This window comes from Patella vulgata, chromosome 3, assembly GCF_932274485.2.
Source record: "Patella vulgata chromosome 3, xgPatVulg1.2, whole genome shotgun sequence".
In the NCBI taxonomy this organism is placed as follows: Eukaryota; Metazoa; Mollusca; class Gastropoda; family Patellidae; genus Patella; species Patella vulgata.
The window spans coordinates 22227947-22251698 of NC_065881.2; the positions used below are offsets into that span (position 1 = coordinate 22227947).

General features: G+C 37.1%; 2 protein-coding genes across 4 annotated transcripts in view; one reads left to right on the forward strand and one right to left on the reverse strand.

Moving 5' to 3' along the window:
• The window catches only part of LOC126816819 (1,5-anhydro-D-fructose reductase), a 68950-nt gene extending 46717 nt beyond the window's left edge, over window positions 1-22233 (reverse strand). For 2 of the 3 annotated variants that reach the window (XM_056100013.1, XM_056100012.1), the window contains exon 1: window positions 22011-22233. In XM_056100013.1, the coding sequence (XP_055955988.1) occupies window positions 22011-22223 (213 nt within the window). In that variant the 5' untranslated portion in view covers window positions 22224-22233. Of the gene's footprint in view, window positions 1-9359; window positions 9548-10253; window positions 10337-12365; window positions 12450-12917; window positions 13000-13716; window positions 13824-14621; window positions 14745-18709; window positions 18788-19656; window positions 19771-20613; window positions 20776-22010 lie in introns of those variants that run through there. The other variant, XM_056100011.1, reaches the window with a different exon arrangement.
• LOC126816820 (phospholipid scramblase 1) lies at window positions 1064-8040 on the forward strand. Its single transcript, XM_050543567.2, has 6 exons — window positions 1064-1404; window positions 1882-1959; window positions 2782-2980; window positions 3678-3789; window positions 5354-5450; window positions 5893-8040. Exons 1-6 carry the CDS (start codon window positions 1218-1220, stop codon window positions 5988-5990), a joined length of 771 nt encoding a protein of 256 aa, XP_050399524.1. The 5' UTR covers window positions 1064-1217; the 3' UTR covers window positions 5991-8040.
• Window positions 22234-23752: the final 1519 nt, after the last annotated feature.

Here is a 23752-nt window from a genome sequence, read left to right on the forward strand (position 1 = left end):
CGGAGAAAACCCACAAGGCTGGACAAGCGACCCTACTCCGTGTCACATACAAGCATGGAGAGAGAGAGAGAGAGAGAGAGAGAGAAATGGGGTTTAACGTCCACTCGACACAAACTAGGTCATTTCGGGACTAACATATGGTTCAATTTTATTTCAATAATTCGCTTGCGCGTAGGGGTCTTTAGCAGTGGGAGGAAACTGGAGGACCCGGAGAAAACCCACGAGGTTGGACAGGCGACCCTACTCCTTGTCACACGTACAACCGGGGATTTGAAACCACGCCAGTTGACCCAATGACAGGCCTTATGATACAGCTCGCACGTGCTAACCATTCGGCCATCCAACCCCCCATACAAGCATGGAATCGAAACCACGCCAGTTGACTCCATGCCAGACCATATGATCGAACACGCACGCGTTAAACCATTCGAACCAACACTGGGGTGGGACTCGCGACACTCCTGGTTCGTTGTGAGAGTTCTAAGTGAGAGGGACGCAATGGCGAGCTTTGCGTCATGGTTTTGAGTTTTTGCGCCCCTTCGAAATCGGCAAAAAACACGCGGTTTGAATACGGTTCTCAACATTTTAATCATAATGCTTAACCAGTGTCAAACATATACCGTGTGTCAGATATGCTACAAATCGACTCTACAGCTTGCCCCCCCCCCCCACACACACACACATATAAATATTGTTTTGGGGGTCCCGGGCGGGATTTTATTCCTCATGCAAAGTCATGGGTAACCACGCCCCTGGTGGGCAGGTGTCTTACTTACCGAGCCACTACGGCTCCCACTGGCCGAGTGTAAAACATTGTGGCACTCTCCTAGTCCTTGTTTCTCGTGGATTATTTCCCTTGTCGATAAAGTCTCAAATATTACATTTTATTTACATTAATGTTGAATTTCATATGTTGAACTTACAATTAACAATTATAAATATAAAATGTACCACCTCTAAAAAGTCTATCTTGAAGAAATAGGCCTACCTACCACACGCCCACCATACCGTATACAATTCTTCTACGTATAAGATAAGCAAACTTTGAAATATTCGGTCCAAATAAATATTACGTTGCAAAATTTGGATGCAGTCGATGGTTTTTGTTAGTAAACAATTTTACTTTCGGCGAGTAGGAACGCCATGTTATTGGCCTTTCCAATTATCAAAATGACTTGAAATAGATTTCATTCATTGGGTAAAGTCATAATAACAAAATGAGCGAAATTGAACGGCTTAAAACTGCTGAAAAAGCAATAATATCTCAGCCGAAAGGAAATGTTAGCGACGATTACAAATTTAGGAATGAAAATGGCAGTGAAACGAAAAATGGATCGGATTTTATTAATGTATTAACAGAACATAATGAAATAATTATTCATCAATTACTAGATGTGGTTGAAGGTAATTATGAATAGATTTTTTTAAATCTTTGAATGATTATTGAATTAAATAATCATCATAACAATATCTTTGATAATCACCACATTTTAAGTGTAACCTTATTATTGTGCAAGGATTGGCTCATTCAATGAGTGGCCTACTATTTGACAGTTTAGAACCAACTCACTAGTTTTAAGTATGCTATAATTGGTGGCATTAGCCAGATTTTTTGTGAGGGTTGACTGGGATGCCAAAGGGCGAGCATGGAATTAAAACCATTCCACTTAACTCAATGACAGACCTTATGATCTAATGCACATTAAACCATTCGGCCACCCAAATCCCTGTATGATGAGGTTATTTGCCTCTCGTTTAGAATGTCCTGGGCTTGAACTTGGAATCCTGGCATAGGCTGAAAAGAAGCTCATGAATTTTCAAGCCAAGTTCCCATGATATATAGTAGTTTATATTAACATTCTATTTACTTTTTTTTTTCAGTTCTTCTAGGATGGCAGAGAAATAGCAGATACCAAATTTTAGATAAAGAAGGAAACCAAATTATTTATATTTTTGAGGGTAGGTAAACCTCTTTTATTTAGGTCAGAATCTGATGTGTTATCCGTATTTCGTTTAGTGATGGGGCAAACTTTCCCTCATGTTACTCATAGCACACTGCATGGCATATGCCTGTCTTCATTAGCCCAGTTGATGTTGAAATTAAACCCCATTTCATTCATATCAAAGATAACCATACATTTTTCTAAAACTTTGGGAATTCATGGAATAAAAATATTTTTCTTTCTAGTAACAGATTTCTGTCAGCTCTTTGTATAGTAGTCTACACGACAAAATGTATAACATAAGTTGAACAAGAAAAGTAATTGGTTGATAGTTTAGAGTCTGGGCTATGGAGTGTGCTATAAGGGAAATTGTGCCCAGCCGGACAGTGGCTCTATGCACACCAACATGTAGGCCTACACTGAACTTTGGTTTCTTATGACATCCAGGGGCGGGGTTGGATGGCCGAATGGTTATTGCGTGCGTGTTGTATCATAAGGTCTTTCATTGAGTCTTTGGTTTCGATACCTCGGTTGTACGTGACAAACTGCTAAAGACCCCTACAACTACAAGCAACCGAATTATTGATATAAAATTGAACCATATGTTAGTCCCGAAATGACCTAGTTTGTGTCAATTTGGCAATACACCCTCCCCCCCCCCTCTCCCTCTCTTTTCTCTCTCTTGTGACATCCAAACAACTAAAAATTGGGAATTACATGCACACGTAACAAATGAAAATGACTCCAGAAATTCAGGTTAGCAAACTAGCTCCTTACTCACTGAGCCACTGCAGCTCCCTCCATGCTTTAGATATGAATAATGTACCTTTTATTACAGTTGCTGATTGTTATGCTAGACAATGTTTGGGTGGAATGAGAGAGTTTTCTATGAAAGCAACAGATGATGATGGTGTAGAGTTGTTATCTGTTCATCGGCCATTACGCTGTACAAGTCGTTGCTGTTGGATTTGTTGTAATTTACAGGAGCTTGAAATCTTTAGTCCACCAGGAAATCATATTGCTACCATCAAGGAAATGTAAGCTAAAAAAAACCTCTGAATGTTGCTGCTGTGAAATCTCAAATTATTACATAAATTTTAAGCTAAGCCTGTTCTTCTGGTTTCCTCCCTCTGCAGGGGTGTAGGTGGCTGTGTGGACTAACGAGTACTCTGTAGTTTTCACGGCTGGTTGTTTGTTCGATACCAAGCCTTTCCACGATTTTGTCCCACTGCTGACTCCACTTATGTACAAGGGAATTAATGAAATGAAAATATACTACATATGGGTCCTAAAATGCTGTAGTTACTGAGTCGGTTGAAAATAACAGTAACAGATTTTGTGTCTCGGGACCTCACGGCATGTCATCTATCCTTCAAGCAGAATGAGTTATTGCCCTAAATCATTTAGAAAAATCATTTTTTGTTCATAATTTTCACTGATTATAGAAATGGAATTTCTACACAGAAAAAGTCTATTTATTTGTGTCAATTTCTGATAATTTGTCATATCTTGGACTTTTGAATACTATGATCCAATTAATTTGAAATTTATACATTTGTTCGCATTATTATTTCTGATAAATTACTTCATGGGCTGTTGATCATTTCTTAGGGTCTTGTAAATGCTCCCTTTACCTACAAAAAAATGCGATGACTTAGCTGTTGTGGGCTTATGTTGCGTTGTCTGGCAACCTGTATACATGCATTTGACTATAAAAAAATGATCTATTTCTAGATGGACATGTTTAATTCCAACGTACACAATAGTTGATCCTACAGAACAAGAGTTGTATAAAATGGTGGGAGAATGTTGTCGGTGTAAACTTTGCTCAAATAATGTTTTCAAGGTAATTTTTTTGTTCATGAAAATAGCATTTTATACAGTGTAATATTTGGTTTTGTCACAATGAACAATTTAAGTGTGCGATTTTTAGAAAAGTAATTATAAGTGCAGAAGGTCCGCGCTGCACAAATGCAAGATAAAACCTCTTGACATGCAAAACTTAAAACATTGAAAATATCCATATATTATTGTCCCCCGCCTTTCGAAGAAAGCAGGGGACTATTAAAATGGGTCCGTCCGTCTCTCTGTCCGTCACACTTTTTGGTAAGCAGAGACAAGCAATTAGATTGGTTGATGCTTTGGGACACGATAACTTTAGTTCTAATTAAGTGAGAGTGAGGACACTTGGTGTATAGCTTTATTTTATCAATACCTTGACTAAGTTCGATAATGAACATTTTTTGTTGAGAGTAAGCAGAGTGATAAGCAATTTGATTGGTCAAGACTTTGGAACACAATAACTCTCCTTCTAATTGAGGTAGAATGTTCAAACTTGGCGTAGGTGTCTATTATGTGAATGTTTAAACTTGATGTAGATGTTCATTGGGTGAATGAATGTCTTGACTGAGTTCAATGATTAACATTTCGAGCTGAAGCTAAGCAGAGCCAATCGATTTCATTTGTCGATGGTTTGGAACAAGATAATCTTGATTCTATCTGATAGAGAGTGATGAAACTTAGTGAAAAAAATAAATGTGCGATTAATTAATATGTGTCATCTATTTATTTTTCAATTTCGGAGGGGGACATCAGCCTCACTGTTGGCTTGTTTCTAGTGTTATGGCCCTTGCTCAGTTATGTGATCTTTGTTTTCAATAAGTCTATAAAGTCTAAATTTTTCTTTGTTTTGAATAAGTCTATCTAGAGTTACTGTCCTTGATTATGTGTTAGAATCTTTTTAATGTGCCAATGATATGTTCCAGTTTAAAGATTTTGCTTTTGTTTGTCTAAAGAAACACACTGCAAAAACTTCACTGATCTGTTGTAGGCATATTGTTGATTGTCTGGCAACCTGTCTTTATAATATTTTATTATATTTTATGAGGTTAAGTTTTTTAAAGGACAATATTGGTGTCAGTCATTACCACATATGTGATATAACTGGTTAAGCACATTCCAAATATAATTTTAACACGGAGATCATGACATTGCTATGATAGATGGTAATGAAGATTTCGAGAAACAGAAGTGACGAAAGCAAAAGGAAAACATGAGTTATCCTTCTATGTAACTGACTGATATGCCGAGTGATAACAGATACACGGGTGAATTTCTGTTCACTAATAATTCCTTCGAAGACCAAAAGTTATATGAGACTGTGGGAGGATATCTGACAATTCAAGAAAATAATTGACTGGCACCAGATAAGAGAAAACGAGAAAAATAGAAAAAGTCTGTGCACTACCATCTTTTTATTACGTGTAGAATGAATAAAAACAAGGGCATGTACAGCATGTATGCATCTGTCATAGCAATGATCTCTGTGTTAGAATTATATTTGGAACCTGTTTAACCAGTTTTATCACATATGTGATAATTTCTGACACCAATATTGTCCTTTAATACAGGTTCTGGATACAGGAGGTGAAGTTGTTTGTACTGTTAGTAAGATATGGGGTGGTTGTAAAGATATAATAGGTGCATCCAATGATTACACAGTACAATGTAAGTCAACATGTTTATTTAACTGATTTTATTGTCTTAGATATATAATATAAACAAATAGAAGATCTTAGAATTTCATTGCCTTGAAAAAAATGAAAGATCTCAGAAAACTTAGAATTCCATTGCCTATAAAGAAATGTGAGCTCTCAGAAAATTTTATAAATTTATTATCCTAGGCATCTAAATAAAGTGAGATCTTAAAATTTCATTATCCGAAACATCTAAAGAAATGAGATATCTTAGAATTTGATTGTCATAAATATTTACAGAAAAAAGTTGGGGAGCGGGTGAGGGAGGTTTAAACATACAAAGAATCAGAGGTCTTAGAAAATTTGATTACAAATGAAGATGCTTACGAGTGTTTCTTGAAACTGATCCAATGAAAGTTTGAATCAATAGTCATGATTTATCTTAAAGTTAAAAATGAATTTTTATTTTTCAGATAATGAAAACTTAAGTGCTCATGAAAGAACTATTATTCTTGGTGCCACATTTCTTGTGGATTTTAATTATTTTGAAAAGCATGGAAGATGCTGGTGATGTGATGCAATGAGGCTAAGGTTCTTGGAAATCAGTACCAAGAAAAGACTGATTTCTTTTTATTTTCTGTATTATTTGGTTAAAGATGCATTATGTAAGAGCTAAATTTTCTCAATTGTTAATTTGACATTTATTCACATGACAAGCCCATAATCAAATATCTAGAGAATCGAAAGGCTGTGATTTTGAATGGATTGAAACATGTTCGCCATTTAATAATTTGATTTAAAAATGGATAATCAAGACTTAGTTTATTATCGAAACAACGTAGCAATGATGGTCGAGACTACACTATTCTTCAAACAGTCAAAAATTTGCTCAGAATGAAGTAATTTGACTGAAATTTTAAATATATTCATTTTTCTTTATCTATCTTTAAACTATTATAGTGAAAACTGTCAGCTCTTTCTGTAAATCTTACACAAAAAAGACTGTCCTGTAAAATGAAGAATGCTATTGAATTTCAACAGTTTCTGTTTATTACTTCTAGAGTTATGGCCATGTTTCACTTTGTTGAACCTTGTAAACACTCTGTGATCTTCCGATCTGTATTAAATTTATATGCATTTTTTAAACTTGTAGAACGAAAAAAACTATTGAATTTCCGAAATTTCCTTTAATTATTGTTAGAATTATGGCCCTCGTTTCATTTTGTTGAATCCTTCACGACAAAAGCTATCATCCGATCTGTAATAAATTCACGTAAATTATTTGGATTAGTAAAACGAAGAAGCCTATAGAATTTCAACAATTTCCGTATATATATCCTAAAGATATGGCACGTGTTTCACTTTGTTGAATCTTGTGAACGCTCTGACGACAGAAGTTATAATCTGATCTGTATGAAATTGATATCAGTGTCTTGTAATTGCACCCATTACCTACAAAAGAATAAATATATGACAACCTTTGTTGACTGCTCGGACAATTTAGCTGCTTTGTTGCCTGGAAACCGTAGGATTTCGAATGTCCTCTATTTGATTATGTGCCTGGTAAAACACACTATCGTTTTAAAATTAGGAGAAACTGTCAAATATTTTGCGGCATCTAGGGAACTTTTTATTTTTGAATATGAACAGAGTTGATTTAACGTTTACAGTGAAGACTGTGGGTATATCATCAAGATATTATATCATAAAACAGCCTACAGTAGTGGAGAGCGTTCAAAGACAAATCATTGGACCTGCTAAGATTTATTTGGAAATGAATTTAACTGAGAATATTTGTTTCAACCTTTCTGTATGGGCATTTTACTGACGAACCCTTCAATAAACATTGGCAAAGTGATGCAAATTTCTCATGAATTGTTGAGGAAAAATCTGTGATAAAGCAGTATGTGTTGCCATGTGTTTTCACTGAAGAGAAATAATCCTGGGTGTACACAGGATTCAAGACAGGACTAGTTTTTATAATACCAACAGTAGATAAACTTTGACTAATCTTTTTTCACCTAGACATTTACATTTTTAATGTCATGGATTTATGAATTTTTTGTTATTAATATCTTTACATTAATATTTCATTAGTGCCTTTTTTATGTACCCACTTTTAATGTAGACGTATATTGTTGTCAGTATATTGTTGTCACCAGTGACCGTCGGTTCATCTCTGTCCACAATAGAATTTATCGACTTTGATTTTACAGATGGCACTGATGACTATAGGCTACTGCTGGTTGGTTCACTATGTGGCCTGACAAACCCCATTTGTCTTTTTAGAATTATTTTACAGTCTAACTTTGTTATTTATTTTATTTATAAAGAAATATATTTTTGTTAACCTTGAAATTGTTATTTTATTATGTTCCAGTGTGAACTCGTCTCACTTGCCAGCGTCAGGTCAGGAATAACTAATGACCTGGTTGCTTTGTATTTTATTTGGTTTTAAACATACTGGTGCAGCTAGAATTTTACTGAATGCCTCTTAAAATTGGTACCTATACTTTAACTGAATGTCTCATAAAATTGGCAGGTCTAATTTCGTGTGGAATGTATTAGCCAGATATTGATGTTAATATAATAACATATGAATAAACCAGTCTTACACTTCAGGAATGCAATAAATTTCGTGGATTCTCAGTTGCTCAATAACAATTGTGACAAACTACACATTTGCCTGGGTGAAACAGCTCAGAATACTGGGGGGTTGGGTGGCCGAATGGTTAGCACGTGCGTGCTGTATCATACGGCCTGTCATTGAGTCAACTGGCGTGGTTTCGAATCCCAGGTTGTACGTGACAATGAGTAGGGTCGCCTGTCCAACCTCGTGGGTTTTCTCCGGGTCCTCCGGTTTCCTCCTACTGCTAAAGACCCCTACGCACAAGCGAATTATTGAAATAAAATTAAACCATATGTTAGTCCCGAAATGACCTAGTTTGTGTCAAGTGGACGTTAAACCCCATTTCTCTCTCTCTCTCTAGCTCGGAATATATCAACACAACTAAAGTCGGTGAAATGACATCGTTTTAAAATGACGCAGAGAGTTTGAAATCTATTGTCTTGATTTGTTAGAAAGTACGATGATCTTAGGAAGCGGGCAAGTAAAACATTGTTGGCTGATATTTGGCAAAATAAAAGAGACAGGTGTTTAATTTGTGTTTCACTTCGTGTATGTTTCTACTTATAGAAAAGTTGTGACAAACGAGTTATTTGCCCCTGAATATGATAATCTCACTTATATGTATTAGACGTTAAGCGCAGTACTTGACTTCAGATAAATGTAATTTCGAACTGCACCAAGAGTAAAATCAAATGTTTCAACGGTACACTTACTATGCCAAAGTTTCTCATTGTCAGTGGTGCTGGACGAAGGGCCTGACAAGGACTGTGCCTAGTCTTTCGAATGGTACAAAAACCGAGGTCCCGTGTACCACATTGGCCTGCACATAAAATTTCATATTTCCCTCACAGCACACTGTATGCCGGTCTTCATTAGCCCAGTCGGTGCAGAACAGCATGATGTAAATCCCATTTCATTTCATTTTATTATAACATGTTAACTACGAAAATATAAGACTAATCTCGTTCAAATACACACTCCTCTGATATCGCATGAATATAAAGTCACATACCGATACAAAATGGAGACTTTTAAGGCTTTTGCAAGGTTTTCTAAACTGGCCATAAAACCGCTTTTTTGGTGGGTTTTTTTTTGCCCAACCTTGCGTTCAAACGACGAAGTCAATCTTGCTTAACGATCGCCGCTAATTAAATGTTTGAACGGCATAGAACTGTATATATGTACATATAAACAGAACAATTTGATACTTCAAATGCGATATCACCATAGGTGGAAGCGGATGTTAAGCTCAACAACAACAACGACAACTTCAATACTCTCCCCATTACCCCTCAAAACAAAAACACAAGATGTAGTACATGTTTATTTGATCTACTTTGAAATATTATTTTCATATATATTATATTACAGAATGTTGATAGTGTTTTCATCTATTTAAGTTTCAATAATCTATTAAAATATAAATTTGATCGAATTCCCATTATTCCTATTTCTTCGTAGATAACCAAGTGAAAGGATATTCTGGGTAGTCTTTAAACCTGTAAAATAAGATAATGATATACATGACAAAATATACATTTATTATGACGATTTAAACCACTAGGTAATTATTAAATCATACACAGCAGTACTTATTTAGAGTAACATATTTAATGACGATTTAAACCACTTGTTAATTATTAAATCATACACAGCAGTACTTATCTAGAGTAACACATTTAATATGACGATTTAAACCACTTATTAATTATTAAATCATACACAGCAGTACTATCTAGAGTAACACATTTAATATAACGATTTAAACCACTAGTTAAAGATACATTATGGGAGATTAGATAAAGAGCCGGCAGTTCTCACTATAATAGTTAAAAACTTGATAATATAAATGGAATTTGCTGAGAATTTCAGTCAAATTGATCCACTATGAACCGAGATTTTAGCGATTGAATTTTCGGCCTAGCCTCGATCATCATTACTAAAAAACACGATAAAAAACACAGTCTCGATTATCCATTCCATGATTAAATCATGAATGGAAGTCGAACAGCAAATCGGAACCTAATCCAATAAACATCGCAGGCTAGTGATGACATCGAGAGTTGATTATGGTCTGGATAAGTTAATTAATGTCTAATTAATAATTTAGTTAACATTTCAGGTCTAAAGAAAGACCTGCAATAGGCAGATTTAGCTCTTGAAAAATGTATGTTTAAGTATGAAATCATACACAGCAGTACTTACTTATCTAGAGTAACACATTTAAAATTACGATTTAAACCACTGATTGTGCGAATTTCATCTTCTGTTAAATCAAAATCAAATATCTGAAGAAAAAAAAATATAAAAGATCTAATATGTGTCAGTGTCTTGTGTCGACTGGTTGATTCGTTTTCATATTCTAATGTGATAGGCAGAGGATCTTAATCTATTTTGAAACGAATGTTTATGATTACAGCTGCTTGATATTTTCCACATTTCGATTCAGATACTGGCTTCAAATTAATATCTGTATTTGTTTAGACGATAGAAAATACTACTTCATCAGTTCATGATATGTATAAACATCGTTTTTTCTTTCTTTTCTTTATAAAAGGATATTTTAAATTATACCGATATTCACTCGGACAAAAGGCATAAAACAGCTTTTCACGTATTACCTGGCCCCAAGTTCACAAAGCATTCTCAGATTTAAGTTAAGAATTTAATCAAACTTGTTCGCCTTATTTTAAGTAAAATATAACCCTTTATAAAACTTTGGTTGTTATAATGCATAAAATACATCAATAAGATACTGGTGTAAGTTTTGTGTTTCTGGATCAAAGAGATTTTTCATAAACAGTGATTGAAAGTTGAGTAAATTATTAACTTAAGTCTGAAAAAATTCTTTTTGAACTCGGGCCCTGGTCTTCTTGTTTTCTATTCATTCACGAATTTAACCTTTTACTACGTCTTTCGTATACAATGCCTTATGACAAGGGGGTATGGAAACATGCGTTCAAAGATTGGCTGGGGACATCACAGTGACCCATTTTCCAGCAAGATCATTTGGAGAATGACACATTCGCCGCTAAAGATCTCGTTTTCTCACATATATATATATACTTTATTAGGGTGAGGTACTCGTAATATTCGTCCCTGATGAGATTAACAGAATTTAAGAAAATTGTAACACTTTGGTCCTTGAGACAATTTTGGTTCTTTGCAAAATTGTTGCTTCACTCTGACTATAGAGTCAAATCACACGTACTTAATGAACGCGAATATATAGTTATACATAAAAAAGTGATATTTTGGTAAAATCATTGTCAAAATATCCATCAAATTCTGGCTTTTTAATTGACCTATGGTTGGTAGACCAAATAAGGTAATGTCTCCTTCTTTAGTCGTGTGAAATAAAGAGGTTTATTCCATGGAAATTAACGTCAATGTTATCGAAGATCTGCAGAAATTAGGGGGTATAAATTAGGGTGTAGAGCGAGTTGGATCAGAGCTAGTTACTATACTTGTAACGTTAAACTGTGTGTTTAAACTTTAACGTTACAATTGATACAGTCTAAGAATCCTTACGCAAGTTCAAATAGGTTCAAACGCAGAATCGTCAACACATATCATTACAGTTTGTATTGGAATAAGTAATTCTATCACAAATAGTGAAGACTGGACCACTAAAATAGTTACCGAACAGTTTTTCTTTGTGGTTATGCGTTCTACATTTGCATAGCGATGTTTCTTGTAATGACGTATTACGCAAGCCGCCATGACACCCGCCAGTTGAAATTTCGCGTAGCAGTTGGGTTTCATCAAATCATATAATTATAAGGCTTCACCTTTATTTCAATGGGAATTGGTTTATTATATGTTAAGCTATGAGCAGTGCTGTTTTGGGTCAGTTTTATGTCTAAATTAAGGGAGCTATAGGCCAGTAACCTTTTTGTAGTCATTTGACAAAAAAAACTTGCGCAAAGGAACTCTGTAGGACGAGCCACTACTGTGGCTGGAGTAAGGCAGAAGACATCAGTAGTGGAACCATTTCTAGATCAGAGCTGATTCAGAAATTCCTAGCAGCCATTATTATTGAGAACGAGGAACCCTCAAAGCCATTGCAGCTTAGCAATAAAGTTGTAAAACCATTGATGCTGTAGTCTTGTTACGATCACGAAGAAACAAACACAACAATAAAAGAAGTCCGATAGTACAACAAGATGTATTCATATTATAAATCATAATCGGTACTTTCTGTCCCGTATACATCCCAACATTTCTTTAACCATTTATGAATGGATAACATTGCAGTTGAGTCGATTTATTAATTCAAAATGGGTTAAATCATGCAGATAAATAATTAACACATACCTCCAGGTTTTCTTTGATTCTCGATGGCGTCACACTTTTCGGAACGACTGTGTATCCTCGGCCAATTGCCCATCTTAACACAACCTTTCAAAATTTAAAGCACTAATACAATATCAAATGATTGATTACATGTATTTTCTTCATTGGAACTTTGACAGTTGCAGAATTCATTCATCCCCTTATAATTATTTTCCATCATTATTTCGTTAAACGATATGTCATTTGCATTTTTCTTTCAACTATCAAATTTCTCAGGGCTAAATCCACGCTAATATGTACTCAAATTTGATCATTTAACATCTAATTAAGAAAACAAAATCAAAATATCAGGTCCATCGATTCTCCTCGAGCACAACAAAATGGTGGTGGGCTTATAACGAGCAGCATAGATCGGTGAAATTTGAATTCAACATATCTTTGTAAACACTGAACGGAATTGAACCATTTTTGAACCGATGTTCCTATTAGGGATTCATCGATCACAATATTGTAGTTTGCAAGGGATTCCTATTGCGCTAACATGACGCAATGGTACTTTAAGTATTTATTTACCTGTGCTGGACTTTTATTATATTTAGCTGCTAGTTTTGTAACAACATCGTCTACAAGTATGTTTGGTAATGGTTGAGATGTACTGAAAAGTATAACACATTGGTACATTATCACAAAAATGCCAGGAGACCAATTTGGTGGACATTGAACCACCCAGGAGCACTAGTCAAAAGGATAGCCACCTCATATTGATTTAGCTTATAAGGTCTGTCATGGAGTCAGGTGTCGTGGTTTAGATCCGTAACACGCAAGCGAATTATTGAAATAAAGATGTGGCATATTTTGTGTTGAGTGGACGTTAAACTCATTTACCTAATATTAGTCTTGAAAAGAGAAAATGAAATGAAATAGGGTTCAACGTCCTAATGTTCTGCCCCGACTAGGCTAATGAAGAAGGACATACGTCATAATAGTGTGCATGGCTATACTTGTCCCTTGTCACTTTCTCGGTCAACGCAGGGATTTAGCCAATGAACAAACAGTCAGTCTTCTTTTGGATTAACTTTAATCAGTCTGTAGCTAACGGATAATGAAATTGACTTTCCAGCAACAGAAATTTAACGGATCGTTAACAAACGACACATTAGCAAGATAACTTGGTTTTGAGCAACCGGCCCAAGGTCCTTAATCTGAATTGCTGTGACCACTGTCCGTGTTATGTTTGATTTCCAATGACTATGTTTGGAATCACTACAGACAAAACCATTACCACTGAATCTTATTTCCAAATCAGCGCCCATTGCTTATTGAACAGGGTTCCTTTCCTTTTTACCCTGTAGAGTAAAAAAACTCAACATACTAGGTGGCTCCACCTTTTCCTAGCGGAGAGTAGGCAGTGACCACAATATTCTCTTGTCTACAATAATCTAATAATTCGCTGTTAGTAAAATATGGATTAACCTCAACCTGGAATAGAAAAACCGTCAGGAAAAGAATGAGATATTTATGTATATTTCTATGGTTACATTATGTGCAATGCAAGATGGAAGAATTTTTGTCGGACAACGATTTTCACGCCTATGCTTCTTCGATTTCCAGCTGTCAAGGGTTCGTTTACGTACACTACTTCTGTACAAGGCTGGGTTCGGTTTTTAGTACCATCCGTACGACAGACACATTTTTCTTATCAGCACCGCTGTCGCCACCCCTGACTAGTGAAGACCCAACCCGGAACATTCTAGTCGAGAACCCTGTGCCCTTACCAACTGCCCTGGGGAAACCGGAAGAAAATCTATTTAATTCAAGAATAAAGTTATACTTGTTATGGTCACGAAGCAGAACTTTGAACAGCAAGAACAAAAACAACAAGACACGAGTTATTGCGAGGTGCACAGCGTCGACATTCTCAAGAACAAGTCAATTGTTAAGAAAACGATCAGAATCATACAATTTACGGTTAAGAAAAAGAAACTTAATTTATGGCCAAGAAAATACTGAACCATAAATCTTACAGGTTATTGACAAGAACAAGAGCATACAAGATGCCTAAAAACAAGAGCATACAGGTTATGCTTAATACACATAAAGCCGTATCTAAAAACATAAACAAGAACATAAAGATTAGCGTGAAGAATTTACGATTACTAAGAATATATAGCAATGTATTGAAGTGAATAATGACCGATATCTATACTAATTCTTCAACCCATGGTTTGTTGCAAACCAATCCTAGATTATAAAGGAAAGGGTAAGATAAGTAAATACCTGATTAACTGCTGGTTTATATCTAAGATTATCAGCAGATAAAAGTCGTTTCAATTGTTGAATATTAAAATTAGAAACACCGATAGTTTTAACTAATCCTTTAATCACCAGTTCTTCCATCGCCTGAAGAAGAAAAATCCCAATACAACACGAATAAATATATATCATTTCTAAACCAATGTACAACGGGATCATACCCTAATGTATCGAATAAGATAAACAACTCCACGTAACTACATCACACATATCCAGAGGATATACATAATATAATGGGAACAGATAAAAACAAAAATAGTTACGAAAAGCGGGATACAGCGGAACTTATTAACTATATTAATCAGAATTAATTTCTAGCTTTACAATACTGATATTAGAGACTTTTGGCAAACGTAAATTATTGGTCCGTATTGCGTATCCGTAACGATTTTGCGTGTGATGTCATCAATGCGTGTGTATTTCTCATACCGTCCCCTGAGAGGTAAAAGGTCGCAAGTGACAAAACAGGCAAATTTGATATTTTTGAACCAAAACTTTATAAATTGACCCCTCCAGGTTATAACAAACAATGGTGACAATTGCAATGATACAAACTACAATATGGGTAATTAATATTAGGTAGTAAGTGGAAAACTTTACCAAGATGTCACCGGAGAAAGGTAGTAAGTACACTGATGGCAGTGTAACAAGGTCGTAAGTGACATTTAAATATGTGCAGTAGCAACTTCTTTCTGGCAAACTTCTTTCTGGCTTTCCCACAAAAGCCTGTGTACATTTCATTTTGCGATAGTAGTGTTTAAAATTGATCAACCCGCAGTAGACTTTAATCCTTGAGTGACATTTAGGGATTGGGCACATTAAAAAACACAATACAATTTATATGGAAAAAATAATCACTGGTCTGTACACACATAGCACGACGTTTCGACAAGTATCCTCTTATCGTTGTCGTTTTGTGCTTGATAACAATAAGGGGATACTTGTCGAAACGTCGTGCTATATGTGTACAAAACAGTGATTGTTTTTTCGATATAAATTGTGTTGTGGTTTTTTTTTCACAGTAGACTACACAAAGAACGGGGCTGTAGGGGGGCCTTTTTGCGATACTGCATGTAAGAGACGCTTTTAATACCCCACGTTCGCCGTTTCAATGGACTGTAGTACGGTATGCGTACACACTAGAGCGAATGGGAACTAGAGAGGGATAGAGAGAGGGTTGTGATGCAATGAGACGCCCCTTGAGAGAGAGAGAGAGAGAGAGAGAAGGAGCGATGGGTGGGGGGGGGGTCTGAGAGCGAGAAAGAGAGTAAGAGAGATCCACATTGTAACTTAAAGATAGGGCTATAGAGAGCTAGAGAGGGGGGGGGGTAGTTAAAGAGGTGGGCTAGGGACAGAGAACTAGCGGGAGTGAGGGCTAGAGAGAGCGAACTAGAGAGGACGAGGGCTAGAGAGCGAGCTTAAGAGTGGAGTAGAGAGAGAGAGAGAGGGGGGTGGGGGCTGAGAGCGAGAAAGAGAGATCCACATTGTAACTTAGAGAGACAGGGCTATAGAGAGGGAGATGGGGGGGGGGGGGTAGCTAGAGAGGCGGGCTAGGGACAGAGAGCTAGCGGGAGCGAAGGCTAGAGAGAGCGAACTAGAGAGGACGAGGGCTATAGTGAGAGGACAAGAGCTAGAGAGCGAGCTTAAGAGTAGAGAGAGAGAGAGAGAGAGATGGGGATTAACGTCCACTTGGTTCAATTTTACTTCAATAATTCGCTTGCGCGTAGGGGTCTTTTATCAGTGGGGAAACCGGAGGTCCGGGGAAAACCCACGAGGTTGGACAGACAATCATACTCCTTGTCACGTACAACCGGGGAATCGAAATTACGCCAGTTGTTTCAGTGACAGACCTTATGATACAGCACGCACATGCTAACCGTTCGGCCATCCACCCCCCACCCCACACACACACCCTGAGAAAGATAAGAAACAAGATGGAAAGAGCTAGAGAAAGAGAGATGGTGAGAGCTAGAGAGCGTAAGATAGAGAGAGACCTAGAGAGATAGCGACACGGAAAGTGACAGCTACAGAATGGGCTAGTGAGGGAGGGACTTAAGAGAGTTATCGGTAAGGGGGGGAGGGAGCTAGAGGGAGAGAGATAGCTAGAGGGCGAGTGGGGAGGTCAAAAAGCGCTAGAGAGTTGGCTGCCAAGGGATGAGACTTGTCCCTCGAGAAGAGAGAGAGAGAGAAGGGCGGGGGTGGGGCTACAGAGAACAACCTAAGGGGGGGGGGGGTAGGGAGTTAGCTCGCAAAAGAAAGAGGTGAGGGAGAGCTTGACCTCGAGGGAGAACAAGCTAGAGAGAAGGGCGAGAGCTAGAGAGTAAGCTTAGACTATTAGAGAGAGATAGAAAGAGAGAGAATCCACAAGATAAAGAACTAGAGAAAGAGCAAGAAAGATCGGGAGAGAGGGCGTGAGCTAGAGAGAAAGCTAGAGCGCGTGAGATAGAGACCTAGGAAGATAGCGAGATAGAAGGTGAGAGCTAGAGATGGAGAGATGGGGCGGGGTCTAAAGAGAACTATCGATATGAGGAGAGCAATCTAGTGGGTGAGGGGCGGAGGGGGTGGGGGGTTAGAGAGAGATAGTGATAAGCCTGCGATGTGATGATACTATCAATCTACTGTGAGAAGGATAGAAGAGATCGAGAGAGAGAATGAGCTAAAGGCTGAGGGTGGTAGGGAGGGAGCTAGCAAGGGTAGGGAGTAGCGATAGAGAAGGGAGAGCAGGGGGGGGGGGGGCACAGCAAGGGAGAGTGGGGACTAGAGCGAGATAACAAGTGGGCGAGATAGAGAGGTGAAGAGAGTGAGATAGAGAGAAGGTTGTACGATACCGTGAGGCTTGACAGGGAGGGTGCGCGCGAGAGCCAGAGAAAGGTATCAAGATAGCGTGAGGGATAGAGGGAAGAGGGGCCTGGGGTTAGAGAGGGGTATAACATCCACTGAACACAAACTAGGCCATAATTTTACTTCAATAATTTGCTTGCGCGTAGGGGTCTGTATCAATGATAGAAAGTCGGAGAAAACCCAACGAGGTTGAGCAGGCTACCATACTGTTAACCATGCCACTTAACTCAATTACAGACCTTAAGATCCAAAGCGTACCCGTAAGACCAATATAACTTCCACCCCATGGCAAAATCACATAAGGTCGTAAACAGCAATAAGTATGTATCTTTGGTTATAGGTAGAGAGTAGAAAAAGGTCGTAAGTGACCTTTCCGAGTTACCACACCTGATAACTGAAAACTTTATATTGCATTTCTAGCTATTCCCAATCATAACATACTGTACAAAATATTAGAAAAAACAATAAATAAACAATTTTACAGGACCATTTTCAAACCTTTAAACTCGATTTTCTCGAAAAGTGAAAAATGTCACTTACGACCTTTTCCCTATCAGGGGACGATACGTGATACGGCACACGGATACGGCAGCACGTATCGAGCAGCTTTCATACAGAAAAGGTCCGTATAACATCGTCGTCTTTTTACCGTATGTTTTGCTACTTTTAGACGCTGAAATGTTGTGCCGTTGCGTTTTTATGAATGTGTATCCTAGAACACGAAGGTGTATATTTGACGTGATTTTAACCATGGCAAAGACTGGAATTTAATAATTACTTTTGATGAGCTTTTCGCGGAATTTTCATATTTTTCCTGTCTGTCTGCACGCTGGTTGATCTATAACGTGCTAAATTTAGGCAGGTGGGACCTTGCAAATCTGTAAAAGGGGTATATACTTTCTGAAATGATACGTTAGTGATTCGACACTAATTTTTAAAAACATTTTTTTAAATAACTCAGCGACTGTCGAACGACTTCACTGCCTTCAGGAATTTGTAGGCTAGGTATACTTGACTAGTACTGATGTTGATCTTGGTAGATAACTGCCATTATGCTGTAATAAACTATGCTCAGCTCAGCTACCCATACGTCCGCGGCGCGAAGTCTGCCAAAACTCTAAAACTAAATTAACGCAACGTATCACGTGACGATACGGGTACGTTATACGGATGGGGAAAAATCCACTTGCCAAAAGTCTCTATTAACTTACCCTCCACGTGTCAATATAATCTATATCCGATGGTGTCAGCGATTCTGATAAAATCCACGCTGTTTTATCCTGTGCTGCCTGTAAGTTACCAAGAACATAATTATATTAAATGTATAATTTTATCTTAAGTAAAATGATTTACCAACCCTTCATAGCAAATTATTTTGAGAGCCCTTATAATGGGTTTCCTATACGTTAAAGATAGGGGGCTTCTGAATTAGTGTGGTCGGATATATATATATAGAGAGAGAAATGAGGTCTAACAACCAGTCGAAACAAACAAGGTTATTTCGGGACTAACATATGGTTAAATTTTATTTCATTAATTTGCTTGCGCGTAGTAGTGATCCTTAGCAGTGGGAGGAAACCGGAGGACCAGAGAAAAACCACGAGGTTGGACATGCGACCCTATACTTGTCAAGTACAACCGGGGGAATCGAAACCACGCCAGTTGACTCAATGACAGACCTTATGATACAATGCGCACGCGCTAACTATACGGTCATCCCCCCCCCCCCCCGTGGACGGATATAGTCTCCAACCTAGTCGATCTAACGGTGCGTGAATCCATACTTGATTGTTAACGCAATATTCCATGTTTATCTAATCTAAATGGAAGTCGGTATGATTTCGAATTTGAACGAGCTTTGTCAATTATTTACGGAGTTATTATCCCGGACACGTCAAACATAGCTTGTGAAGACTCACTTTACTCAATTCGAATAGTTGATTACGTTGTGAATAGCTAACACTCTTTATTTGACTGCTGTCTTCCAAGAACCTCTTTTTTAAGAGCATCTGTCGTGACAGCCGCTTTTATAGTAAAAATACACACCATACATATTATGGCATATACCATCCCCCATACATTAAAATGTGTTTTGATATTCCACTTAAATATTAGACATGCATTGTTGACCTATAAATATATAAACATTTATACATACGACAGCGAATGGCCAGTGGATGAGATACAAATCCAGATAATCTGTTTGTAATTTAGCTAAGGAATCTCTGCAATGATCCTCGACATTATCCGGATGATGATATGTGTTCCATAGCTGTGGAGAGAATAATCTGATAATGAAATAAGATTAAAGTTATAATTGTTTTTTGTCTACAGCTGACGATCGGTATTTTGTTTTTTTTTTATTTGATTTAGGTTTACGATATATTGATTTGGTTGTGCAAAAAATATATGGTCAATCAGGTTCGCGATTTGTATCGATTTCTTGTACACATGGTCAAACAATAACATAAGGTACCAAGTCAAACAGGGCACCTGGTCAAACCACGACACCAGATATCCATTCGTGGGAAATGGCAAAGAAAGAAAAGAAATAGGGGTTAATGTCCTACTTTTCTGCACCGACTGCGCTAATGAAAACGGGCGTACACCATACAGTGGGAGAGGGAAATTTTGCCCGGATAGTGGCGCTGGTCTACTCTTATTTCGAATTTAATCTGTCAACAGTGTTTCGAACCATCCGAACAACAACAACCCCGGACCTCCTTGTTAGTGAATCAGTGTCTTACTCACTGGGCCACCTCGGCTCCCGGCAAAGGACGACCTTGTAAAGAATATGTGGATAGATTGATGAATAGTGTTGATCTGAAATATTTTCCCATTAGTATAATGGGGCGTGCTCTATGCGAATAAAATTTTGTCCACAAAGATTAAGCGGAATCTGTTAGTTTACTAATATTGGTTTTATTGATAGCTAAAAATATTGGACACGGGAATTCCTCATTAGATTTATCTATTGTCGTACGTAACTTTTGGGATCTGGACAGATTGTCATCACACAAAACAAATCAGTCCAAATAATGCAGTGTAATAAACACTGTTATATTTTACCCAGATTAACATGTAATTTGAACAGTACGTGCATGGATTATTATACCTTAGTTGTAATAAATAAATCTGATCTTTTAACGGTTCCATCTTTTATTTTTTGTGTAACGGCATCACCAACTTCTTCCTCAGTTTTATAAACCCAGGCTGTATCAATATGGCGATATCCAACTTCTAAGGCCACACGTGTTGCATCCCGTACTTCATTTTCCTAAACAAAAAAAATAAATAATAAGGAAGATAAAGTTTAGAAGTTTCAAAGAGCAAATGCAAGTATATCAAATTTGGATACCTTTTTCTTTATTCAGAAATGGGTATAAGTTACTCTCTGACCAGGGGCGGACTGGGTAAAGCTGGGCCCGCGGAACAACTGCTTTACTTCGGGCCCATTGCGGTTAAGAATACGAGACATGACGAGAAAACGAAATTAGCTTGATTTACCTTAACCCACCCATAGATCCTTTTTCTGCTCGGGTTTAGGCCGTTATATTTTTATGTGGACGAGAAGATAGACACTCAGTTCACGTCCGATGGCCAAATCCCTGATGACCACATTTTAGTAATATCGCTTCTCATATAACTCGACAATTCAGTGAAATTGTTGGTCATATAACTTTACATTTTGGAGAAATTGTTGGTCATATAAAAAAAATAACTTTACATTTTATTGAAATTGTGGGTCACGCCACTATACATTTCAGTGACATGGTTGGTGGTCATGCAGCTCTATAACACATCTCTATTCATGAACTAGTGTACATTTCACAGTCGATGCTGACCAAACCCTTGCTATGTGTTTATATAATTCTGTAATTCCGTCTTCTATTGATGACTTGGGGACATTTCAGTGTTGAACTCGCTGTTCAAGTTCACGTCTATGGGGGCCACGCTGTTCCATTGTAGAGTAGAGATGTAGTTCACAATATCGATGGCAGAAAAGAATTCTGATGTATACAATGTTATTTAGGTTTCTAGGCCACACAGTATGTACATGTATACACTGTTACGTATTGACATTAAGTAAGATATGAACACAGTATTGTCTTGTTCCATATTCTTATCTCGTCTGAGTCTAGTTGTTACCTAGTTGACATTATCTACCTATAATTAATAAACAAGGCGAGTTTTAATAGGAGCCTTTACAAATTCTCAACTTCATCATCATTTACGGTACAAATTCTGCATTTATCATACACGATTCGTTGATATCATTCCTTTAATCGTAAAACTAGGGTTATTGGACTGTCAACTAGTATTATAATTGTTTATTTGTTTCATTTTTAGCATTTAAAATGTTGATGTTTTGAACGGAGACATACCGTATGATCGTTGAACTATAACTGACCATATAGTTGCAGCCCATGCCAATTTGCACTGGGCAAAGGACACAAAGACACTATAATTATCATAATATGTCTGTATATATATGCAGGATTATACTTATACCTTAAATAAATTAAATGTACCGTATCCTACAACAGGCATCGCATGTCCACTGCTTAATTTTATGTTAGGTACTTTACTTGACGCCATCTTGTTAGAGTTACTGTTGCATCTAATGTGAAGTTTTGTTATCTTGGTGATATTATTAACATGTCTGCCGAGATAATAAACAACCTTGGTCCGTGATAAATAAGCAAAGTTTAGCGAGGACGCCATGATTGTCCTGTGATCTACTCTTTGGGCGATAAAGCGCGAAATTTGATTTTTGTTTAAATCATATCTCGCATTTAAAATACAAATATTGATGTTGGCGTACAAAATTTTATATTAGATATGACGGAAATATTGGACCCGCGTGATGATTTCATTGAAATGCACGTGCGCGTGTAGCGTATCTGTATTTTAAGTTGTTTTAAATGGCACGACGCACAATATTATTGTCCATAATATTGATTAAAGATGCATTATGTACGAGGTAAAATGCGTATTGCAGATCTTTATTTTGGCCTCACATGTTATACAAATTGTTAATTAGACATTTACTCTCATAACAAGCTCATAATCAAGTCACTAGTTCATTGGTGGTCATTTAATAATTCAATATAAAAGTGGATAATCGAGACTTTGTTGGGGTTTTTTTTTATCGTAACAACGACAGCAATGAAAAGCAAGACTGCGATATTCATCAAACTAAACTCAGAATGAAGTAATTTGACTGAAATTTTCAATATATTCCTTTTTAAATGTCTATTTCTATTTTTAAACTTGTATAGCGAAACTGGCAGCCCTTTATCTAAATATTACATAATACATCTTATTGATAACATTCCCCCCCCCCCCCTCCCCAACGATTCAATATTTTTTTCCATTTATTGATAATATAGGCACATTTTCCTATTGTTGTCTCCGCCTACTGAATAAAATAATGATCAATTATATTGATAGTGTGCCACATGCAATACATTACTATTGGGCAACTTTTAATAAATATCAACTTTGATTCCGTGAATATATTGCACAATGTGTTAATAATCACCTACAAATGATTCACAGTATTGTCAAAATACAGTACTGACAATATTGTCACTGTGTGTAATATTGATAAAACACTCGACCTCGAAATACACTATCAATTATAGCCCACTATTCGATGTTGGGCTCTTGATAATTAACACTTAGCTATATTTAAGCAATCAAATTATTGTATAATCTTTAAGTGGCATTTAGCGATTGGAAAACACATTAATAGAACACAATTTTTATGGGAAACGATAAGAGGATACTTGTCGAAACGTCGTGCTTTTAGAATAAACCAGTGAATGTTTCCCATAAAAATTGTGTTCTATTAACAAATTATTGTATGTGTTTTTACTTTAAAGAACGTTTATCTTATTAAGTTTTTTGATTTAATCCTGTCTAAGCCACGCCATAGATAGCCGAATAGTTAGCATGTGCGCGCTGCATCATAGGTCTGTCATTGAGTCAACTGGCGGGGTTTCGTTGTACGTGACAAGGAGTAGGGTCGCCTGTCCAATCTCGTGGTTTTTTCCCGGGTCCTTCCACTGCTAAAGATCCCTACGCGCACGTGAATTATTAACATAAATTAAACCATGTGTTATTCCCGAAAGGACCTAGTTTGTGTCAAGGGGACGTTAAACACCATTTCTCTCTCACATTCGAAATGGGATTTAACTTTTGACCACTAACCTGGATAATGAAGACGGACATACGGTTTCGTTGTACGT